This window comes from Euprymna scolopes, chromosome 3, assembly GCF_053919585.1.
Source record: "Euprymna scolopes isolate OS-2025 chromosome 3, ASM5391958v1, whole genome shotgun sequence".
NCBI lineage: Eukaryota > Metazoa > Mollusca > Cephalopoda > Sepiida > Sepiolidae > Euprymna > Euprymna scolopes.
The window spans coordinates 3876007-3895717 of NC_136484.1; the positions used below are offsets into that span (position 1 = coordinate 3876007).

Here is a 19711-nt window from a genome sequence, read left to right on the forward strand (position 1 = left end):
ATTTATTTTTTCAAAGAGATCTTTAATGTTGTTAATGCCATAGTGTTTTTGGCGTAGGGGAGCTAGGTCGATGCAGTTAATTAAAAAATGTTTAACGGTGTAGTTTTCTTGGCAAGGTAAGCATTCAGGTGGATTTTCTCCTTTTAATAGGAATGAGTGGGTGATATTTGTATGCCTGTTCTTAATCTTGTAATGATCACTTCTTCTCTCCGGTTTAGTTTAGATTTGGGATTCTATTCTCCAAGTGTAGGTTTGATTTCTTGTAGCTTGTTTTTTGTATAAGTGTTCCATTGTTGTTGCCATTTTGTTTTGATATACAGGTTTATGGTTGGTTTAAAGTCAGTGTAGGGGATTTTTATGTTGGAGATTTCCAAGTTTAGTGACTCTTTAGCAGCTAGGTCAGCTTTTGTATTCCCTAGGATGCCAATATGGCTTGGGATCCAGCATAGGATGATTTGTTTTTGAGTATGAAGAAAATCGAGTTTGTTTAATAGATTAGTTATTAGCGGATTGCAAATGTTCTTTTCTTTTAATGAAGTTAGAACTGATAAAGAGTCCGAAAATATTATAAACTTGTTTGCTTGATCAGCACTTATAATATTAAGGGCCAGGTTTATTGCTGAGGCTTCAGCACTAAAGATGGAGGACCTATCAGGTAGGCGTTTTTGGATTTTTCTTTGCCGATAAATAGCAGAGCTTCCGACTTTTTCTTTGGTTTTAGCTCAGTCAGTATAAATGTGTTCATAGTCCGGATAGTCATGAAGGATGTCATGTATTTTTTCCATATAGATGGATTTGATTGTGTTCGATTTGGGGTGTTTAGAGAGATCTAATAGTATAGGAGAGTGTTTTGGATGTTCGGGTGGGTTTACAGCAGTTTTGAAAAGCCAGGGTGGATGTTTGAGTGTAGAAGCTTTGTGGATTTGCGAGACGTTAATTTTGGCTTCGTCTTTTATTTCTTTCATACGGAGACCATAAGGCTTGATTGCTTTTTCCTTTTTTTGGAATAGGATTTGGTGTTTGGGGTGAGAGACACTCTGGTATATAGAGCTTGAAGTGTTAGATGCAAGTTTTGTATAGTATTGTAGGGCTAATTTTGTCCGTCTCATTTCAAGTGTAGGTTCATTCGCTTCTGCATAAAGACTCTCGACTGGTGTAGTGGGAAATGCTCCAAGTGCTAGTCGGAGTCCTTGGTGGTGAATTGTGTTCAGTTCTTTAATGTAGGATTTTCTTGTTGCACCGTAGATAAAGCAGCCATAGTCCAACTTTGATCTTATCAGTGTTTGATAGAGTTTTAGAATTGTTTTGCAATCAGCTCCCCAGTTTGTATGAGCTATGGTTCTCACAAGTTGCATTCTTTGGTTGCATTTTTTCCTTAAGTATTTAATGTGGGGTATGAAGGTGAGTTTTTTGTCAAAGGTGATTCCAAGATACTTGTATTGATCCGTAACTGTTAGTCTATTATTGTTAATTTTTAGCTCGGGGTCAGGATGCATTTTTCTATGTTGGTAGAAGTGAACACATTTTGTTTTTGTTTGAGAAAAACTGAAGCCATTTTTGGTAGCCCAGCTAGTAATTTTGTTGATGCATAATTGTAGGTGTCGTTCAATAGTGTTCATATGTTTGGCCTTAAAACTAATCATGAGATCGTCAACATAGATGGCATAGTTTGTTCCGAAGCTTATGCTATTAACTATATTGTTTATTTTCACATTAAAGAGTGTAACTGAAAGAATTCCACCTTGGGGAACTCCCAATTCTTGTTTTTGAGACTTTGATAAGATGTTTCCGAGTCTTACTTGGAAGGTTCTGTCACTCAGATAGTTTTTGATAAATGTTGGCATTCTGCCTCTTAGACCTAGTTCATTCAGGTCTTTTAATATTCCATACTTCCAAGTGGTATCAAAAGCTTTTTCTATGTCAAAGAAAACTGTTACCACATGTTCTTTGAGGATGAAAGCTTCTCTAATATAGGTTTCCAAATTTATGATATGGTCAATAGGGCTTCTGCCCTTTTGGAAGACTGCTTGGTGTTCAGAGATTAGGTGATTTCTTTCTAGAAACCAGGATAGTCTTCTATTGATCATTCGCTCGAGGGTTTTGCAAATGCAACTAGTAAGTGCAATGGGACGGTAGTTTATTGGATCTGAGGGGTCTTTTGAAGGTTTAGGTATGGGAATTATAATGGCATGTCTCCAAGTGTCGGGGAATTTTTCATTGATCCAGATATCATTGAAAATTTTGAGGAGGTATTCTTTTGATTTCATTGGCAATTCTTTTAGGAAGACATAGGGGATTTCATCTGGTCTGGCTGTTGAATTATGGATGTTTTTGAGAGATTCTTCTAATTCGTACATAGTAAGGATTTGATTGTAATATTCAGTGTTGTCTGAATGGAAGCGGATTTGTTGTTGTTCTGCTTGGACTTAATTTTTAATCATTCTAAACCACACGTTTAGTTGTGGGGAATTTTGTCCCCATTTCCATGAACTTAATTGATCAGATGAGACAGCAAAATGTGATTGCATTTGGCTCACCACTGAACATGCTCCTTTATTGTTATTAAACTATGCATCGAGCACTCTGAATAAATACCGGAAAAGTTTTAATCCACATTAGTTATCAATAATGCCTGGTAGTATCAGCTGACACACACTAAAATACAAAACCAACAATGGCAAACTTGAAATCAAAATAAACTTTCTTGTTGGAAAGCCGACTCAAAATATTCGTTAAAAAAAAAAACTTTCAATCAAGTTCTCTCCAATTCTCTCTCCTCTGATCTTGAGCACGTAGTACAATGGGGAAAGGAGTGGCTGGTTACTTTTAATGCATCTAAAACCAAGCTTCTCTCTTTACATCATCAACATTCTAATTCACATTTGTCATCAATTGAAATGAATGGCTCTCGTCTTCAGGAGGCCTCAAGTTTTGACAAGCTTCTGGGCTTGACCATTACTCCTGATCTTAAATGGAACACGTATATCAAATCTGTTGCCAAGGCCGCTGGAAAAATGGTGGGATCTTTCTATCGATCCAGTAGATCTCACTGCTGATGCTATTCTCTACCTATATAAGAGCCAGGTACATCCAAGGATGGAATACTGTTGCCACATCTGGGCAGGAGCTGCTAGAAAGGACTTGTCCTGCCTTGATAGAGTTCAAAATAGACTTCGTAGCCTCGTAGGAGATGTCCTTTTCTCCTCCTTGCAACCTCTATCTCACAGAAGAGATGTTGCGAGTTTGTCTCTGATGTATCGTTATTTTCATGGAAAGTGTTCAACTGAGCTTCAATCTATGGTCCCCCCTCGCCAAACTTTCACAAGAAACACTCGTCTAGCTGTAAACACTATCAATAATTTCCCCCACTCTTTATCTGTGCCTAAACCTAAACGTAGATTCCATGAACAAAGCTTCTTTCTTAGAACTGCACGCCTGTGGAATTGTCTTCCGTTTTCCTGCTTTCCGGCTGACTACAATATGGTTGTGTTCAAGTCTAAAGTAAATAAGTTCTTGATGAGCTGTTCCATATAAGTTATTAAATTTACCAAATTTTCATTACTAATGATTACTATATTGACCAACTTCTACTGTACACTCTTTAACCCTTATCCTTGAGTGGCCTCTGGGCCTTGATAATGTGGTGATGCCTTTGTAAAAAAAAAAAAAAAAAAAAAAAAAATCATTTTTTTCATTTACAATTAAATTAGTATAATTTTATAATTAAACAAAATTAGATGCTAAACATTTAATGAGTTCTATTATATAAAGGGCAAATGTCTGTGTGATCCATATCAAACAGGCATGAACATGGTACCATTAGAAAGATCAATCTCTCAGACATGTAAAAATTGGGGAAAAAATGGTCAATTATTTCATATATAAATTGCGTTTTATATCGAACGGGGGGGGTCAGCTAAACTAGTCTCTTTCTAAACGATTTCAACAACTGTGTATGCGTCAACCATTGTTCTTTGAATTCGTTTAAATAAAAGAATTCTTACCGTGATTTGTGACCCAGTGGATTAAAAGGTTGTCCCATAATCATTAGGTTTGAGGTTTGCGCACATCTACAAGTGGTCGTTTTTGTTTTGTTTAAACAGTATTGTTTTGTAATTTTGGCGCCTAAACAAAAAGTTTCCATATTTCAATTTTTTTTTATCAGCTGTTTAAATCCAATCAGGGTTGAGATTTTATTTAAAAAGAAACAAAAATTGCAATCCAATTACGCTTCTTAAAAAACTTTAATTTTCATTTTTTAACAATTTAAGGTGCATGTAAACAATCGGCACCCCACTCTTACAATTTTTTTCCTTTTCGTTTTCTTTCAACTATTTCTGCGGATTATTATTGCTTATCAACTTTTTGAAAGTTTTCTAACATTATTTCAGCACAGGTTGGGGTTTTTATTTGGGGGAGTGGGGGGTCTGCTAACAATGAATATGGCATTTAAATCCAGCACAAATTCTGCTAGGCATCTTTTTGATTGACTACATTAAATTTGAACGCTTTACACTTCCGATCGCATCATGGAGTAAGGGTAAGATGACAGATTTTCTTCCACTTTCTTTTCCACCTTTGTGTCACAGGTTCGAGCCTCCTTGCCTACTACCACTTTTTTTTTATTTTTTTATTTTTTTTAAAAACACCTCCAAACACTTTCGCAACACCAGGCACCTAGGCTAGTTCTAAATGACAAAGTCTTGCATAATCCAACAAATCTGCAAGAAAATTTCTGGCCAAATACATAATAACATAATATAAACTTTTTCATGCTTTTTTTTTTTACACTCAATAAATTTTTCCAAACATCGAACAAACACTAGCCTCGTGTAATAAAGAGGAAAGTGCAAGCAAACCGTTTAAAAGGATACTTGTGATTGGATAAGAATTGAGAAAGATGAGGGAATAGAGCAGATAATGGCAGCTATCTTCCATGATCAATTGGCCAAAGTAAACTCGGTTAAGCTGGAAATTTGGGAGTCGTTGATATAATCGTAGCGCACTTGTGGCTGCATTGCTTAATAATGCACGGTGATAGAAACTGTAATAGTTGCCGCTGGAATGAAAAAAGAAAAAAAAAATATTCGTTTTAATTCATGTAAATTATGTTTGAATTAAACAAAAAGTCATCAGTATAAAAAAAACTTTAAAATCTTTTTAAAGAAATAAAAGGAATTTTATTCTTCTTGCACTTTTTAAAAATCCTTTTGCAAAAAACATTTTTAAGATGCATTTGTTCAATCTGAACGTTTAGCAATGATTAGTTAGGCGATCAGTTTTAGGCCATGTCCAAAACTGTTGGGTCATTTTATGCCATAACTGTACATGTTATGTAGATTAATTTGTGTTGCGGGCAAATATTTTGTAAATAGATCATTTTCAATCAAGATTCAATTCATAAATTGAGAATTACTACCAATCCAGGTCAGAGTAGATTTGAGAATAGTGATAACCAAGAGATCACTTCACACTTCCACAAAGCTCCAAAAGTAGAATTGCATTACCAAATATCATCCATTTTCTGTTAAATGGGCAAGGGGATAGGGTTTGAGTAAATAATAAAATTGGGAAATAGAATGGACAAAAAAAAAAAAAAAAAAAAAAAAAGCATCCAGTAGAAGTAAACACTTCGTCGAATGGTGTACGAGGTAATTTAGAACTACACTCGGGACAACATCAACATTTAGCATGAAAAATACCATTTCAAAATTAGGTTCTCAGATGAAGTCCTGTCGCTACATTTGAGGAAGTGTCTTGACATCATGTCTTTCAAGCGTAGGCATGCCTTTTCTTCCAGAGATTCCCACCAGGTTAGGCTCTACTCTTGCAGAAATATTGACTTTGAAATTTCTTGAAGTTTGTATATTAGATCCATTGCTCTTTCTAATCCTCACAAAGTTCTTTCGCTTTAAACAGTTTCATACTTTAGGCCATTTTCTACAAATCTACTCTCAAACTATGCAGCATGAAGTACTGTTAATTGAACTCGTCAATCTCTGTCCCACTTGAGTTTTGATGAATTGCAGAAACATCTTTTCTTCTCCGCAATCTCGTCCTCTATCGTTATTTTCATGGTAGGTGCTCGCCTGTGGTAACCCTGTAAAAACGTTCACAACAAAAACTTTCTGAGTAACTACAACATGATTGTTACCAAGTTCTCATCAAGTCATCCTCTTAAGTCATCAAACCCTGCTCAGTTTCGACACTCATCAGCAACCCTCATCGTGTTGACTTACTGTTCACAGGATTCATTAACCTTTATCCTCAAATCAATTTTGGCCTTTGATAAGCAACGACTCGTTTGTACATAAAATAAAACGGGTACTTGTGCAATTTCTTTCTACCAGCGTTTGCTCAGTTTTATCTGAAACATATCTACTGCTCGGATTTGTAATCCGATGTAAGATGCTAAGCAATGAGCTGACAACTTTTGACTTTTGGATAAATAAAAAAAAAGATGGAAAGCATGGAAACTAACATGAATTTATTAGACAAACGAATACACATGCCAAAGTAGTTTTTTTTTTGTCAAAATAAGAAATTAATGAGATGCCAAAGTAGTTTTTTTTTGTCAAAATAAGAAATTAATGAGATGCCAAAGTAGTTTTTTTTTTGTCAAAATAAGAAATTAATGAGATGCCAAAGTAGTTTTTTTTTTGTCAAAATAAGAAATTAATGAGATGCCAAAGTAGTTTTTTTTTTGTCAAAATAAGAAATTAATGAGATGCCAAAGTAGTTTTTTTTTTGTCAAAATAAGAAATTAATGAGATGCCAAAGTAGTTTTTTTTTTGTCAAAATAAGAAATTAATGAGATGCCAAAGCAGTTTTTTTTTTTGTCAAAATAAGAAATTAATGAGATGCCAAAGTAGTTTTTTTTTGTCAAAATAAGAAATTAATGAGATGCCAAAGTAGTTTTTTTTTTGTCAAAATAAGAAATTAATGAGATGCCAAAGTAGTTTTTTTTTGTCAAAATAAGAAATTAATGAGATGCCAAAGTAGTTTTTTTTTTGTCAAAATAAGAAATTAATGAGATGCCAAAGTAGTTTTTTTTTTGTCAAAATAAGAAATTAATGAGATGCCAAAGTAGTTTTTTTTTTGTCAAAATAAGAAATTAATGAGATGCCAAAGTAGTTTTTTTTTTGTCAAAATAAGAAATTAATGAGATGCCAAAGTAGTTTTTTTTTTGTCAAAATAAGAAATTAATGAGATGCCAAAGTAGTTTTTTTTTGTCAAAATAAGAAATTAATGAGATGCCAAAGTAGTTTTTTTTTTGTCAAAATAAGAAATTAATGAGATGCCAAAAAGCATTACATGTGGCATTAGATGCATCATTGCAAAGAGATTCCATAATTAACAGATGTAGCTGGAGATGCATAAACCATTTTTAAATTTTTTTAAATTGAACCTTTTCAAACTTTTGTTACATTATCAAAAAATGTAAGAAATACAAAACAGAAAAAAAATGATAAACCCATCCTCCCACTCTAGCATAAAAAAAAATTGTTTGCCATGAAATATTAAACGAATAATAAAACAAAATGACGGTAGGTCATTTGGTTTTGTATTTTTCAATTTCCATTTTTTCTATTTCGTACCGTATAGTTTGACAGTTGATGTCATGTTCCAGACAAAGGTAAGCATTTCAAAATCTGCACAAGTACTATAAAATATAGGTGTGACAAGCGGGTTAACAAAGTAAGCTTTTATCGTGATGCTTTTTTTACCCACACAATTCAAAGTTTGCTTAGGTTGGCATGAAAGGGATGACATGAATTGATTAGTCGAATACTTAAAACTATTTATAAGATTTGCGAATTTATACAAACATTTTGTAAAACCGGTTGATATTATCGGTTGGGTTTAAAATACTGACGTGCAAAAACTTCTATTCTTCGTTGTAAAAGACTTTTTTTCTTTTTTTTTTAGATGCCTACTCATAAACACATTCTATTTTATGTGTCTGAACATTTAAATTAGACACTTATTCAGTTTGTCAAAGTAACTTTTGAGAGAGTGTATTATTTGGATTCTTCAAACTACTATTCTTATCTTGCACGTCATTTTCACAACGTTTCGATCAATGTAACTTCTGACCTTCTTCAAGTGTACCTTGTTGAACTCGGGGAATCTTTGAATTCAGAAATCTATACAGAATTTTTAATGCAACCCTTAATTTAAAACATGGGAGTAGCATGCTCTCATTCCATCAGCCATGACAAAGTAGAAGTCCTAAGTAATTCACAATTGTATTTTTAGTGTCGCCAGCACTGAGGATTGAACCTTCATTTTATTTCATCCACTACAGCACGTCAACCAAAACATTGAAAACAAAACTCAATGAGAACAATAGTTTGCAGAATCCAAATAATACGAATATTCAATCCTCATCACAAAAATTCAGAACAGTATTCTGTAATACTTCAGTTTGAAAACATTTTATCAAACATGGATTAAATGGACGCATCTTAAAAACAGATTTGTTCAAGTTTTTTTTTATGGAAATTGCTCCAGAAAAGGCATAAAGTCGCTTGATGTAAAAAAAAAAAAAACTTCAAAGTCAATCATAAGTGTTAGACGAAATTAATTGTGACCCACAAAACAGCAAGTCTTCCCTCTTTGTCAGAAATATCACTCATGGAATGAGAGAACTAAAGGACAAAATAAGGGAAGCGAGAGTTAGATGAATATCAAAAGTAAACCCAATTCTTTAGACTGCAAAATCACTTTCTCTTGTGTTTGTAATTCTCAGCCTATTAAATTGAGGGGGGGGGGGCTTTTGTTGGTTTGTGCTCGTCCTCCTCCAAGTCCTTCCTAACTTGCTCGATTCCAAACCACTTCACATCATTTAGTACATGAAACAGAACTTGACTTTACAAACGCACATCATTGTTTTTTTTTTGTTTTTTGTACAAAAAGATTTTATTTAAGAAAGAAAAAATGTTAAGTCCTTTAAGGACAACACCCCCCCCTCCAATCACATGTTGCATGACTTCAGTCATTATCATCATATCTATCTCACCACCACACTCCTCCGAAGATATGAAAAAAAAACAAAAAAAACATGCTTATTATGGTTGAATAATTCCAGGAGAAAGATGTTAGTTAAGGGGTGGTTCAAGGTGTGGATGAAAGATGAAAGCTGTGGCGACATGACCTGCAGTTGCTTTTTTGTTAACCCACATTTGCACGCATTGTCTGACAGATTATTTATATTTTTTTTTTTTTTTTACAAGAAAAAAAAAGGGGGGGGTCAAACAAAAGTGAAACATCAGTGCATTCATTCAAGTGTGACATTTTGCTTTCAAAATATCAAGCGTTGACGTGAAAAAGACGAGAGAAGTGGATGTTATCGTACAATGTTCATATTTATTGGGGACTCCTCTGCTTTTCTTACCCCCACCTCCGATCCTTTCAAATACAAAACAAGAGCCAATCAATAAGAAGCATACAATCAATCGATTTAACAAAAATCTATTTGAAACTTGAGCGTGACAAAGCAACAGAATAAACCTGTTAAGCTTTCATTGAATATGTTTTAGCAATGTAGCCGATATTCTTTCAAAGCGAAATGTGATAAACAGATAAAGTTGGAAAGACAAAACTAAAACAAAATCAAACAAGGTACATTGCCACGGACATGTAAGCATGTAAGAGCTATTGTGAAGGTCTTGCGAAAACATCTCACTTTAGTCGCCAAAAGAATTGGTGTGACAACATGCATTTCATGTGGACATAGACAGACCCAGATGCATTGCGATAAGATACCAGGCCCTGAGATGACAGCTGATAGCGATGTCACAGAATAACATGTATGCATGTGTGCGCGTGTATATATATATATATATATATATATATATATATATATTGTATGTCAGGTCATGTCATGTGCTACTGGTACCATGTAACCCAGTACTACCTGCCTCATGGTTGGGTCACCGGCAACTAAACTGGTTCCCCCACCAGACTTGTTTGGTGAGGAGGGCGGCTAGTCTCCCTGAAGGATTAAAAACAAGACCTTCCAAAGGGCGAATGAACTCTTTTTCTGGGTCAACGGCCAACTAACACCGTGTATATTTGTGTGTGTATATGTGTATTGGGGTGGAGAGGGCTCCCGTAAGCCGTGGTGAAGGCAACCTTTCTAGGAGAAGCAAATCTCTGATTTAAAAAACCATAAAGCGGAAGACCATTACCCGCATTAAGCTGATCTGCAGTTTAATTTGTTGCTGGCTATCTTGCTCTTGCTTGTTGCTGGATCTCAACATTTTGAACCGAGAGAGAGACGTAGCTGTCGTACAAAGCTAAGACTCTGTAACATCATCTTTGTATAGATACTCCCTCAGGCATTTGGGCTCATGGATTTTAAATGTCTGAGGGAGTGGCACTCGTCTGACAAGACGTTGCAATCATTATCATCATATATATATATATATATATATATATATATATATATATATATACACACACACACACATACATACATACACGAACACACAGTTGAGAAAAGTTCTTTTGGAATTTAGATCTCAAATAAATTATATCATTTTAAAGAGCATATTTCAGTATCTAATTTAAATTACGATCGTTTTAAAACAATTTGTTTTCAATTATATCAGAACATTCAATACAAGATGGAAAAAAAAGCAAATTCGCACAATTGTTTTTATTTTAATTCAACTTAGGCTGAAAAACTGCTAAAACAGCTTGCGATATCAACAGTGTTTGGTCCAGTAACCATTACTGAACAAACAGCATAATGGCGGTTTAAGAAATTTTGTGGCGATGACAAGAGTCTTGAAGGTGGTGAGTGTAGTGGTCAGCCATCAGATGTTGACAACGATCAATTAATGGCCTTGGTCGAAGCCAATACAGACACAACTGTTCGAGAACTTGCTTCAACAAGAAAAAAAAAAAGACTTGATAAATGGGTGCCTCACAAATGGAACAACTACAAAAAGAAACATTATGAAGTGTCATCTCTTCTTTTACACACGAACAACCAGTTTCTCAACTGGGGTGCGACTTGTGATAAAACGTGGCTTCTTTATGATAACTGCCAATGCTTAACTCAGTGGTTACACACTAACAAAGCTCCACAACACTTTCCAAAGCCAGAGTTGCACCAAAATAAGGCCATGCTGACTGGTTGGTAGTCTGCAACCGGTCTCAGCCATTAGTTTTTTTAATGCAGGGAAAACTTTTATGACTGAAAAGTACTGTCAACAAATGGATGAAATGCATCAGAAACTTCGACAACACCCAGCATTAGTCAACAGAAAAGGACAAATTCTCCACCACGACCGTACATTGCTAAACCGACCCTGCAGAAGTTCAACAAATTGGGCTACAAAACTGCCTCATCCACCATACTCTCCAAATCTCTCACCTACTGACTACCACTTTTTTAAGCATCTTGACAACTTTCTGTATGAGAAATGTTTCAAAAACCTAAGCAATATCAAAAATCTAAGTGATATAAAAGTAAGGGATATCAAAAACGCCTTCAGCAATTTCATCACCACCAGGACACAAGATTTTTACGTCACTGGCATAAATACATGTGGATTTTGATGGTGCTTATTTCAATCAATAAATTTTTGTTTTAGCCAAGATATGTTCATCTGAATTTAAAAAATTAAAAAAACTTGTCAACATGATATGTATATCATTGTTCATGAATGAAATCTCAAGGTGAAAAGTCATCAAACATTTTGCATAGACACGATAGCAAGAGACTAAGAGGTGAATTATGTTGACTGGGAAACGAGAAAGGCATTCATGTTGAAAGGGAATTGATAAATTGCAACCATTTTTGAGATGACGAGAGAACAGAGAAATGAGAGAAAAAATGTCCGTCAGGTGCAGGGCGCATCATTTTTTAGACTGCAACAACAACGGGACTGTGCCAAATTTTATTTCTTTTTTGTCATTATTTTAAGGTCATAATTTATAAGGGCATCATACTTGCAAGAGGTTTGTTTTTGAAATTTATGCATGTTAGTACAATTAGGGAAATGAGGGGGAAGGAATTCCAAGGGGAGCAGTTTAAAGAAAAGCTATTAGAATAGAAAGCCTTCAAGCACCCATAAATCTTAACAGTGAATGGAGGGGGAGATTTGCCGATTGCAAGTTGTTCAGAGGTATTTACATTGAAAGGACACAAGGCCAGGAAACTCATTCCTGCTGAAGTACTTGTAAAACAAGCACAGCAATGCAACATTGCAGGGATGGACAGGGGCTAAAGCTTGGTAGACTGTATGGGACATAAGATTAGAGACTTTTTGGGACACTGTCAGGGAGCGAGAGATGAATGGCAAGTACATAAGCTAAGATGTGGCAGCAATACTTCATGCTTGGGTGAATGGTAGATTTGCAGAGATATACAAGATACTGTCAGGTGAGTGAAGTTTTCTAGCTTAGTAGAGGGAGCCAACCTTCTTTGCAGCAAACTTGGCAGTATCTTCTATGTGTTTATTCCAATTTATGTTGTCTGTGAATGTAAGGCAAGAAAGTTTGAATGTTCAACTCTCAGGTAGTGGATGGCAATCATTAGCTAAAAAGGTTTGTGCACCCGTGCTGCTACAAACTGGAGGTCATTTTCTAAGGATTTAGCCATTGCTTTGAAAATATATGCGCATTCGTTTTGCCATGTCGACAATGTGATAGTTATATTTGCAGATGACAAACAATTTTAGCAAGGAGGTTATCTATGAAGATTAGATCTAAAAGTGGGTTTGACCACTTATCAAGGCCCAAAGGCCACTTGAGGATAGGGATTAATGAGAGTAGATTGATCACAAGGACAACAGTGTAATAACCATTAGTGGTGGAAATCTGGTATAATTTTATTGTTTAAGGGAATGGCTCAACAAGAACTTGTTTACATTAGACTTGATGACTACCATATTGTAGTGAGCTGGAAAGTTCCACAAGTGGCCAGTTATAGGAAAGAAGCTTTGTTCATGGAATTTGCATTTAGATTTAAGCACAGATAGAGAGGAGAAATTGTTGATAGTGGTTGTAGGTAGACGAGTGGGTTTTTTGTGGAAGTTTAGCCGGGGGGGGGGGCAAGATTGAAGCGCATATGGTAGTTTTGTCTCCAAAAACGTCTACAAATGATCTAAGACTGTGATTTGAGAGATCATTGATGAAGGTCAGGAAGAGATTTGGGCCAGGATAGAACCAGAGGGACAATAGCATTGATATTATGAGCCGATTTTTGCCCATCGACGACTACTCTTCTAAATCAGAGAGAAAGTATTTAATAATTGAGGACATTTTCAGCTATTTTGTAGCTGGAAATCTTGAAGAGCTTTATGCTATACCTTATCAAAAGCCTTTGACATGCCAAGAGCAATTGCTCGACAAAGCCCTCATCAAGAGATTCACTAATCCTGTGTGATATTACAGTTAGTACATCAGCTGCAGATCTAGCAAAACAGAAACCATATCATATGTCTCCAAGTAGGTTATTTTTACTGAAGTGGTTGACCACTTCTAACAGATTCCAGCAACTTACTCGTGATATACAGAAGACTGATTGGTCTGTACTGAGAGGCAGATGACCAATCTCCAGAATTTTTAAATACAGGAACAAACTAATAAAGTTTTCCAAGGTGTTTGGAAGCATTTCTCCTCGAGGCAATATTTAAACAGCTTTGTAAGTATGAGAACTAGATTAGCTTAAAGCTGCTTTAGCAATATGATTGGAATGCCGCCAGAGCCAGTTGCTTGACTGGAATCAAGGTTTTCGATAAATTTGGTTGGTTGTTTTTTTTTTGTTTTATGGCATATCAACGCTTTTCAGGTTATTTAATGCCAAATCTAGTTATTTTGAGGAACGATTTTTTAATGGAGTATATTTGTTTTTTTTTAAGTCAGATTCTATTTAACCCATAGTTGGGACCCTAACAGGTATTACCACTCCAGGTCAGAGTGGACCTGGGAGCAATGGCAATTAAAGAGTGGCTCCACACTCCCCAAACCCCGCAAGCCTCACCATCGGATATAATTTTAGTTCATATCCAGGACCGTTGTATAAAGGGTTCTTTTTAAATTGTTTTATAAAGGCCAATTTTTTTAAGATATGAGAGTATGGTGTGGGGATTGTTTTTATCAAATAACTCTTTAATATTGTTTTCTGTGTAGAATCGATTTCTTACTGTTACAAAATCAGTACATTCAATTAATATGTGTTTGATTGTGAGTGGTGTTTGACAAGGTATACAGATGGGTTGGCTTTCTTTTTTCTCGTTTTTTTGGGGGTTTTTTTTTTGGCATGATATCATGAAGTTTGTTGTTAGGGTGTTCATTCCAGTAGGTTTGCCATTTCTCTGTTGTATATGCGTTGATACGTCTTTTTAGATCTATGTATGGAATTTTAAAATTTGCATCGATTGGGAGATTTAAGGTGTTTTTTGCTGCTGAGTCTGCTAATTCATTACCTTTAATACTGGAATGGCTCTGTATCCAGCAGAAAATGATTTCTTTTTTACTGTTTAATTCAGTTAATTTTTGGAGTAATTTTGCGATTAGGTGGTTGTCCATCTTTTTATTTTTAATCACTTTTAGAGTAGATTGGGAGTCTGAAAGGATTATAAATTTGTTTGTTTTTTTTGTTATTGGAGGTGAGTTTGAGAGCTAGGATTAGAGCATGTATTTCAGCACTGAAGATTGAGGTTTCTTTTGGGAGGTTTGATTGTTTTTTGATTGATTTATTGAGTATTGCTGCACTGGCTGTTGCGTTATTTTGTTTAGACCCATTTTTTTTTTTCATTTTTTTATTTTTTTTTTATTTTTCTTCCTTTGAAGATTGTAATGCCGGGTATGGGGCAGCCAAACCAGCTGCCAACATTGCCCCGCTTTTTCATTGAAACCAACCGAGAGCTCTTTTTAGTATCCTCGCTGTTCCCTTAAGTGCAATTGTCTGAATCTCTTTTGCACTTGGTTCACCAGGAATATTAGTTAGATAGGACTTCAGGTTATGTGTGTGTGATCTGGATACTTTCCTTTGATTTTATCGAGATTATCATAAGTTATTGGATGAGTATGTTTCTTTTCATATTTACTTAAACTTAGGTCGATTTTAGGGGATACGATTTTCCAGAGAGGGGTTTTGAGTAGGACAGTTTCATGAATTTTGGTTATGGGTAGATTTGCTTCTTTGGAAATCGATTTTATTCTAAGTCCAAAGGTTTTGATTGCATTTTCTTTTTGGTCGAAAAGGTGTTTACGGTTTGGATTTAAAGTGCTATTGTGTGCTGGGTTTGTGGGGTTGGCTGTAAGTTTTGTGTAGTATTTTAGACCAAGGTTTTGATTTCTAAGCATTGGATGAGTTTCATGTGCTTCTGCATACAGGCTTTCTACAGGGGAGGTTGGAAATGCTCCTAGTGCTAGTCTTAGTCCAGAGTGGTATATTGTGTTGAGGGTTTTTAGATATGACTTTCTGGTGGATTGATATATGAAGCTACCATAATATATTTTTGATCTAATTAATGCTCAATATAGTTTGAGTAGTGTGTTCTTGTCAGCTCCCCAATCTGTATGGGCGACGACTTGTAGGAGTTGTAATGCTTTATTACATTTGTTTTTGATGTGATTGAGGTGTGGAATGAAATTTAGTTTTTTGTCAAAAATGATTCCAAGGTGCTTGTGTTCGTTTACGAATGGAATTTTTTTCGCCTTCAATCTGTAAGGTTGGGTCAGGGTGGAGTTTGCGTAGCCCATTTATTAATTTTATTTATGTTATGTTGTAGTTTTATCTCAATAGTGTGAGTGTATTTAGATCTGTAGCTGATTGAGCAGTCATCTACATATAAGAAGCTATGTATATCAGGAGAGAGTTCTTTTATAATGTTATTGATTTTTATGTTAAAGATAGTTGTTGATAATATGCTGCCTTGGGGCACTCCTTGATTTTGTGGGTCTGATAAAGTCGAGTCTATGCAAACTTGGAAAGATCTGTCTGTTAGGAAGTTTTTTATGAATTCAGGTAATCTGCCTCTTAGTCCGATGTTGTGGAGATCTTTTATGATACAATGTTTCCAGGTGGTTTCATATGCTTTCTCAAGATCAAAAAAAAAACAAATGTTACGTGTTCCTTATTGATAAAAGCTTCTCTGATGTAATTTTCGAGGTTAGTGATGGGGTCTATACATCCTCGATTTTTTTGGCATCCACACTGGATTTTAGAAATTATTTTGTTGTCATTTAGATACCATATAAGACTGTAGTTAATCATTCTTTCGAACCTTTTGCATAGGCAGTTTGTGAGTGCTATTGGTCTGTAGTTTTCTGGGTTTAATGTATCTTTTCCCAATTTGGGTATCGGTATTATTGTTGCATTTTTCCATGAAGTTGGGAAATCTTTTGTTTCCCATATTTTATTATAAATTTTGAGAAGGAGTTTTAATGATTCGGGCGGAATTTCTTTAAGGAAGCTGTAGTGCACTTCATCTGGTCCTACAGTTGAGTTATAGGATTTTTCTATGGCGGTTTCTAGTTAGTTGAGTGAGAAGATTTCATTGTAAGGTTCTTGGTTTTTGGAGTTAAAGTTTATTTGGTACTTTTCTTCATGTTTCTTAAGTATTTAAAATTGTCTATTGTGTTTTGATGATGAATTTTCGGCAAAGGTTTTAGCTAGTGTGTTAGCAATATCTTTTTTTATCAGTTATTTTCTGTTTATTTGTGAGAAGGTGTTTGATTGGATTCGGATTATATTTTCCAGTTATTTTCCTAATCATTTCCCATTTGGGTTTAGTGGTGATGTTGATTTTGTTGACAAATTGTTGCCAGCAGGATCTTTTGCATTCTTTAATTGTTTTTTGAGTTTTAGCTCTTTGGTGTTTGTATTCTATTAAGTTGTTCATTGTTTTTTAAATTTTCTTAAGGCTGCCTTTCTGTCTAATGGCTGTTTTACATTCTGGATTGTGTTCCACCTGGGTATATGGTTTTGGATGGAGTTACTGTAATTGATTATTATAGGGAAGTGATCACTTCCACAGGGTTCTTCGTAAGTGCTCCATGTATAATCCAAGAAGCTTGATGGATCACACATGGTAAGATCAATGGCACTAGTTGATCCGTTTGCTGGATTTAAGTATGTGGGATATTTTTGATTGAGAAGGCATAAGTTATTTTTGTTAATTAGTTGTTCAATTTTGTTTCCTTTTGAGTTTGTGACTTTACATCCCCATAACATACTGTGGCAGTTAAAGTCTCCTAGGAGAATGAATGGTAAAGGTAGTTGTTTTATTAAATTTTCTAGTTCATTTTCATTTATTGGTTCATGAAGAGGGAGGTATATTGAGCAGATTGTGATTGTTTTGTGTAATGTGACTTGAGTTGTAATTGCTTGGAGATTTGTTTTGACAGAGAAATTGCTTCAAGGTATGTTATTTCTTACAAGAATTGAGGTGTCTACATTAGCACAAAGGCCTGTGTTATGAAAATAGTTGTATTGTTCATAGTTTGGTGTTTTGAAATGGTTTTGTAGGAAGGTTTCTTGTAAGCAAACAATGGCTGGGTTGAAGAGTGAGATAAGTATAAGAAGCTCATTATAGTTAGATCTTATTCCACGACAATTCCATTGGATAATTTGTTGTGTTTTATTTCTATCCATGAGGATGTTTAGTTTTCCTCTATTTCCATCTCTTTAAAAGTAGAGGGTTTATCTTTTGTTGGAGTTTGTGTCTTTCGTGAAGTGTTTTGCTGGGTTTATTCTTTTTTTTGTTTGGATCTGGACGTCGATCTGGATCTTGCTTGAGATGTTGCTGTTTTGGCTTCTTGTTCATTTTTTCCCTCTTGATTACTTGTGTTTGGTTTCTATTTTTTATCTAGGGTGTTTTCGGTTTCCATTTTTTCTAGAATTTGGAATCTATTTTGAGTGTCTATTGTTTGGTTTTCTTCTTTTCTGGAACGTTCTTTATTTGCTGTTTTATAATTGCTTATGTTTTTATTAATTTCTGGTGGTTGTTTTCTTGGTTTCTGTGATAATTTTTTTTAAATGGTTCTGTTGTGGATGGAATATTACTTTCTTTGTTTGGATTTATTATTTCTATTTTGTTTCCCAGATTTGAGTATTTTTCTTTTAGGCTATTTTGAAATTCTGGCCATTCCTTAATATTTAATGTAATTATTTTGTTTATCAGCTCCCTATATTGATCATGTATTTCATTATGTTGGTATGGTTTAGTTGTCTTTTTTGTTGTCTCAGCATATGTGTTGTCTTTCATGTACGTCTCAACTATTTTTCTGGCTTCTGGTAAGGTTGTGTTTTTTTTGTACTTTACTTCTATAATTTCTCTTTTTTATATGTTTTGCATATTTTAGAGAAGACCGGGTGATCTTCTTTGCAGTTAGCGCATTTCATCTCATTTATGCATTTTTCTTCAGTATGGCCAGGCTCTTTGCTAACGCATTTTCCATATTTTTATTCCTGTACAGGCTTCTTTATGATGTCCATATTTTTGGCAATGGAAACATCTTAATGGAGCTGGGATATATTGGTCTACTTTTACATTTAAGTAGCCAATTTTTATGTCCTTAGGTATTGTTGGTTTGTTAAACGTTAATATGTATGTGTTGGTGTTTATTATTTTATTGTTTCTTTTTATGTTTATGCGGATGTGGTTGATTACTCTTTGTTTTTCTAATTTGGTTTTTATTTCTTCTTCAGTTGCCAGCGATAGTTCATAACTTCGAATTACTCCTTTCGAAGTGTTTAGTGTTTTATGGGGAAAGACTTTGCACTTGTACTCATGGAAGTTCTTCATTTTGAGTAGAGATTGAGCATCTCTAAGATTGGTTATCTCAACTAGTAGATTTCCATCTTTCGTTTTTTTTTATCATTTTTGGTTTACTTTTTATGGATAATGTCTTTTCTATTAGAAAAGTTGATAAATTTCCAATTTTTTTTTATTTTCGATTAATTCAATAACCAAGAATCGTGGGAAGTTTTCTTCATCTATAGTTGGAACGGTTTTTCTAGTTTTGAATTTTTGTTCTTCATCTGAGCTTGAGAGGTCAGAGTCAGAGGAATGGTTTCTTTTAAGGGTTTTGAGGGGGATGCTTTTGTTTTCATCAGCCATGGATTTTGGGATTTATTTTTCATCAACCACGCTCCCTACCCACTTCGGAGTCCAAAATTGGGGTATAGTAAGGGGGAAACCCATTCGCCTTGATCATGTCGGGGCTACGTGGAGGATATACTCTTGGTAAGGAGTTCTCAAGCACTATATTTTCTGTTCAATATGTCCTCAAAAATACATTTGTTCAGATGGAGTGTTGAGTTCTGGTCTTTCCAATTGATTGACTCTTGCCACCGCCTTCTAGCACTTACTTGGTTAGCCTATTTTTTGTAGTGGAGGAAGAAATAAAAAAAAAAAAAAAAGATGGGCATACCTTTCAGTTTCGTTCTTTGTTGTGGTAGTTGGTACTTTGGGTGTAAGTGCTAGAACTTGGCGTGACTGGCCGATTAGTCAGATCGGGTCTCTCCGACCGCCTGTCTGGCCGAAGTAATGTTTTGCAGTGCCTAGACTTTTATGCACCCAGGTCTAGGTTAGCTCAATCACCAGGATCACGTCCTATGGCATTACAGAGAGCAATCCACGGCTAATTGGTTGCCTCATTGAGGGATTTTTACCCTCTGCAGGGGGAGAAGTCTGCTTATTCTAGTGCCCTACCAACAGGGCAAAAAAAAGGAGGGAGAAAG

General features: G+C 35.1%; 1 protein-coding gene across 2 annotated transcripts in view; it reads right to left on the minus strand.

Annotated features, from left to right (window-relative positions):
- The window catches only part of LOC145252792 (transmembrane protein 33-like), a 66935-nt gene that overhangs the window by 12741 nt on the left and 34483 nt on the right, over window positions 1–19711 (minus strand). For both annotated transcript variants that reach the window (XM_080112752.1, XM_080112742.1), the window contains exon 4: window positions 4875–5059. In XM_080112752.1, coding sequence (XP_079968878.1) covers window positions 4875–5059 — 185 coding nt within the window. The remainder of the gene's footprint in view (window positions 1–4874; window positions 5060–19711) is intronic.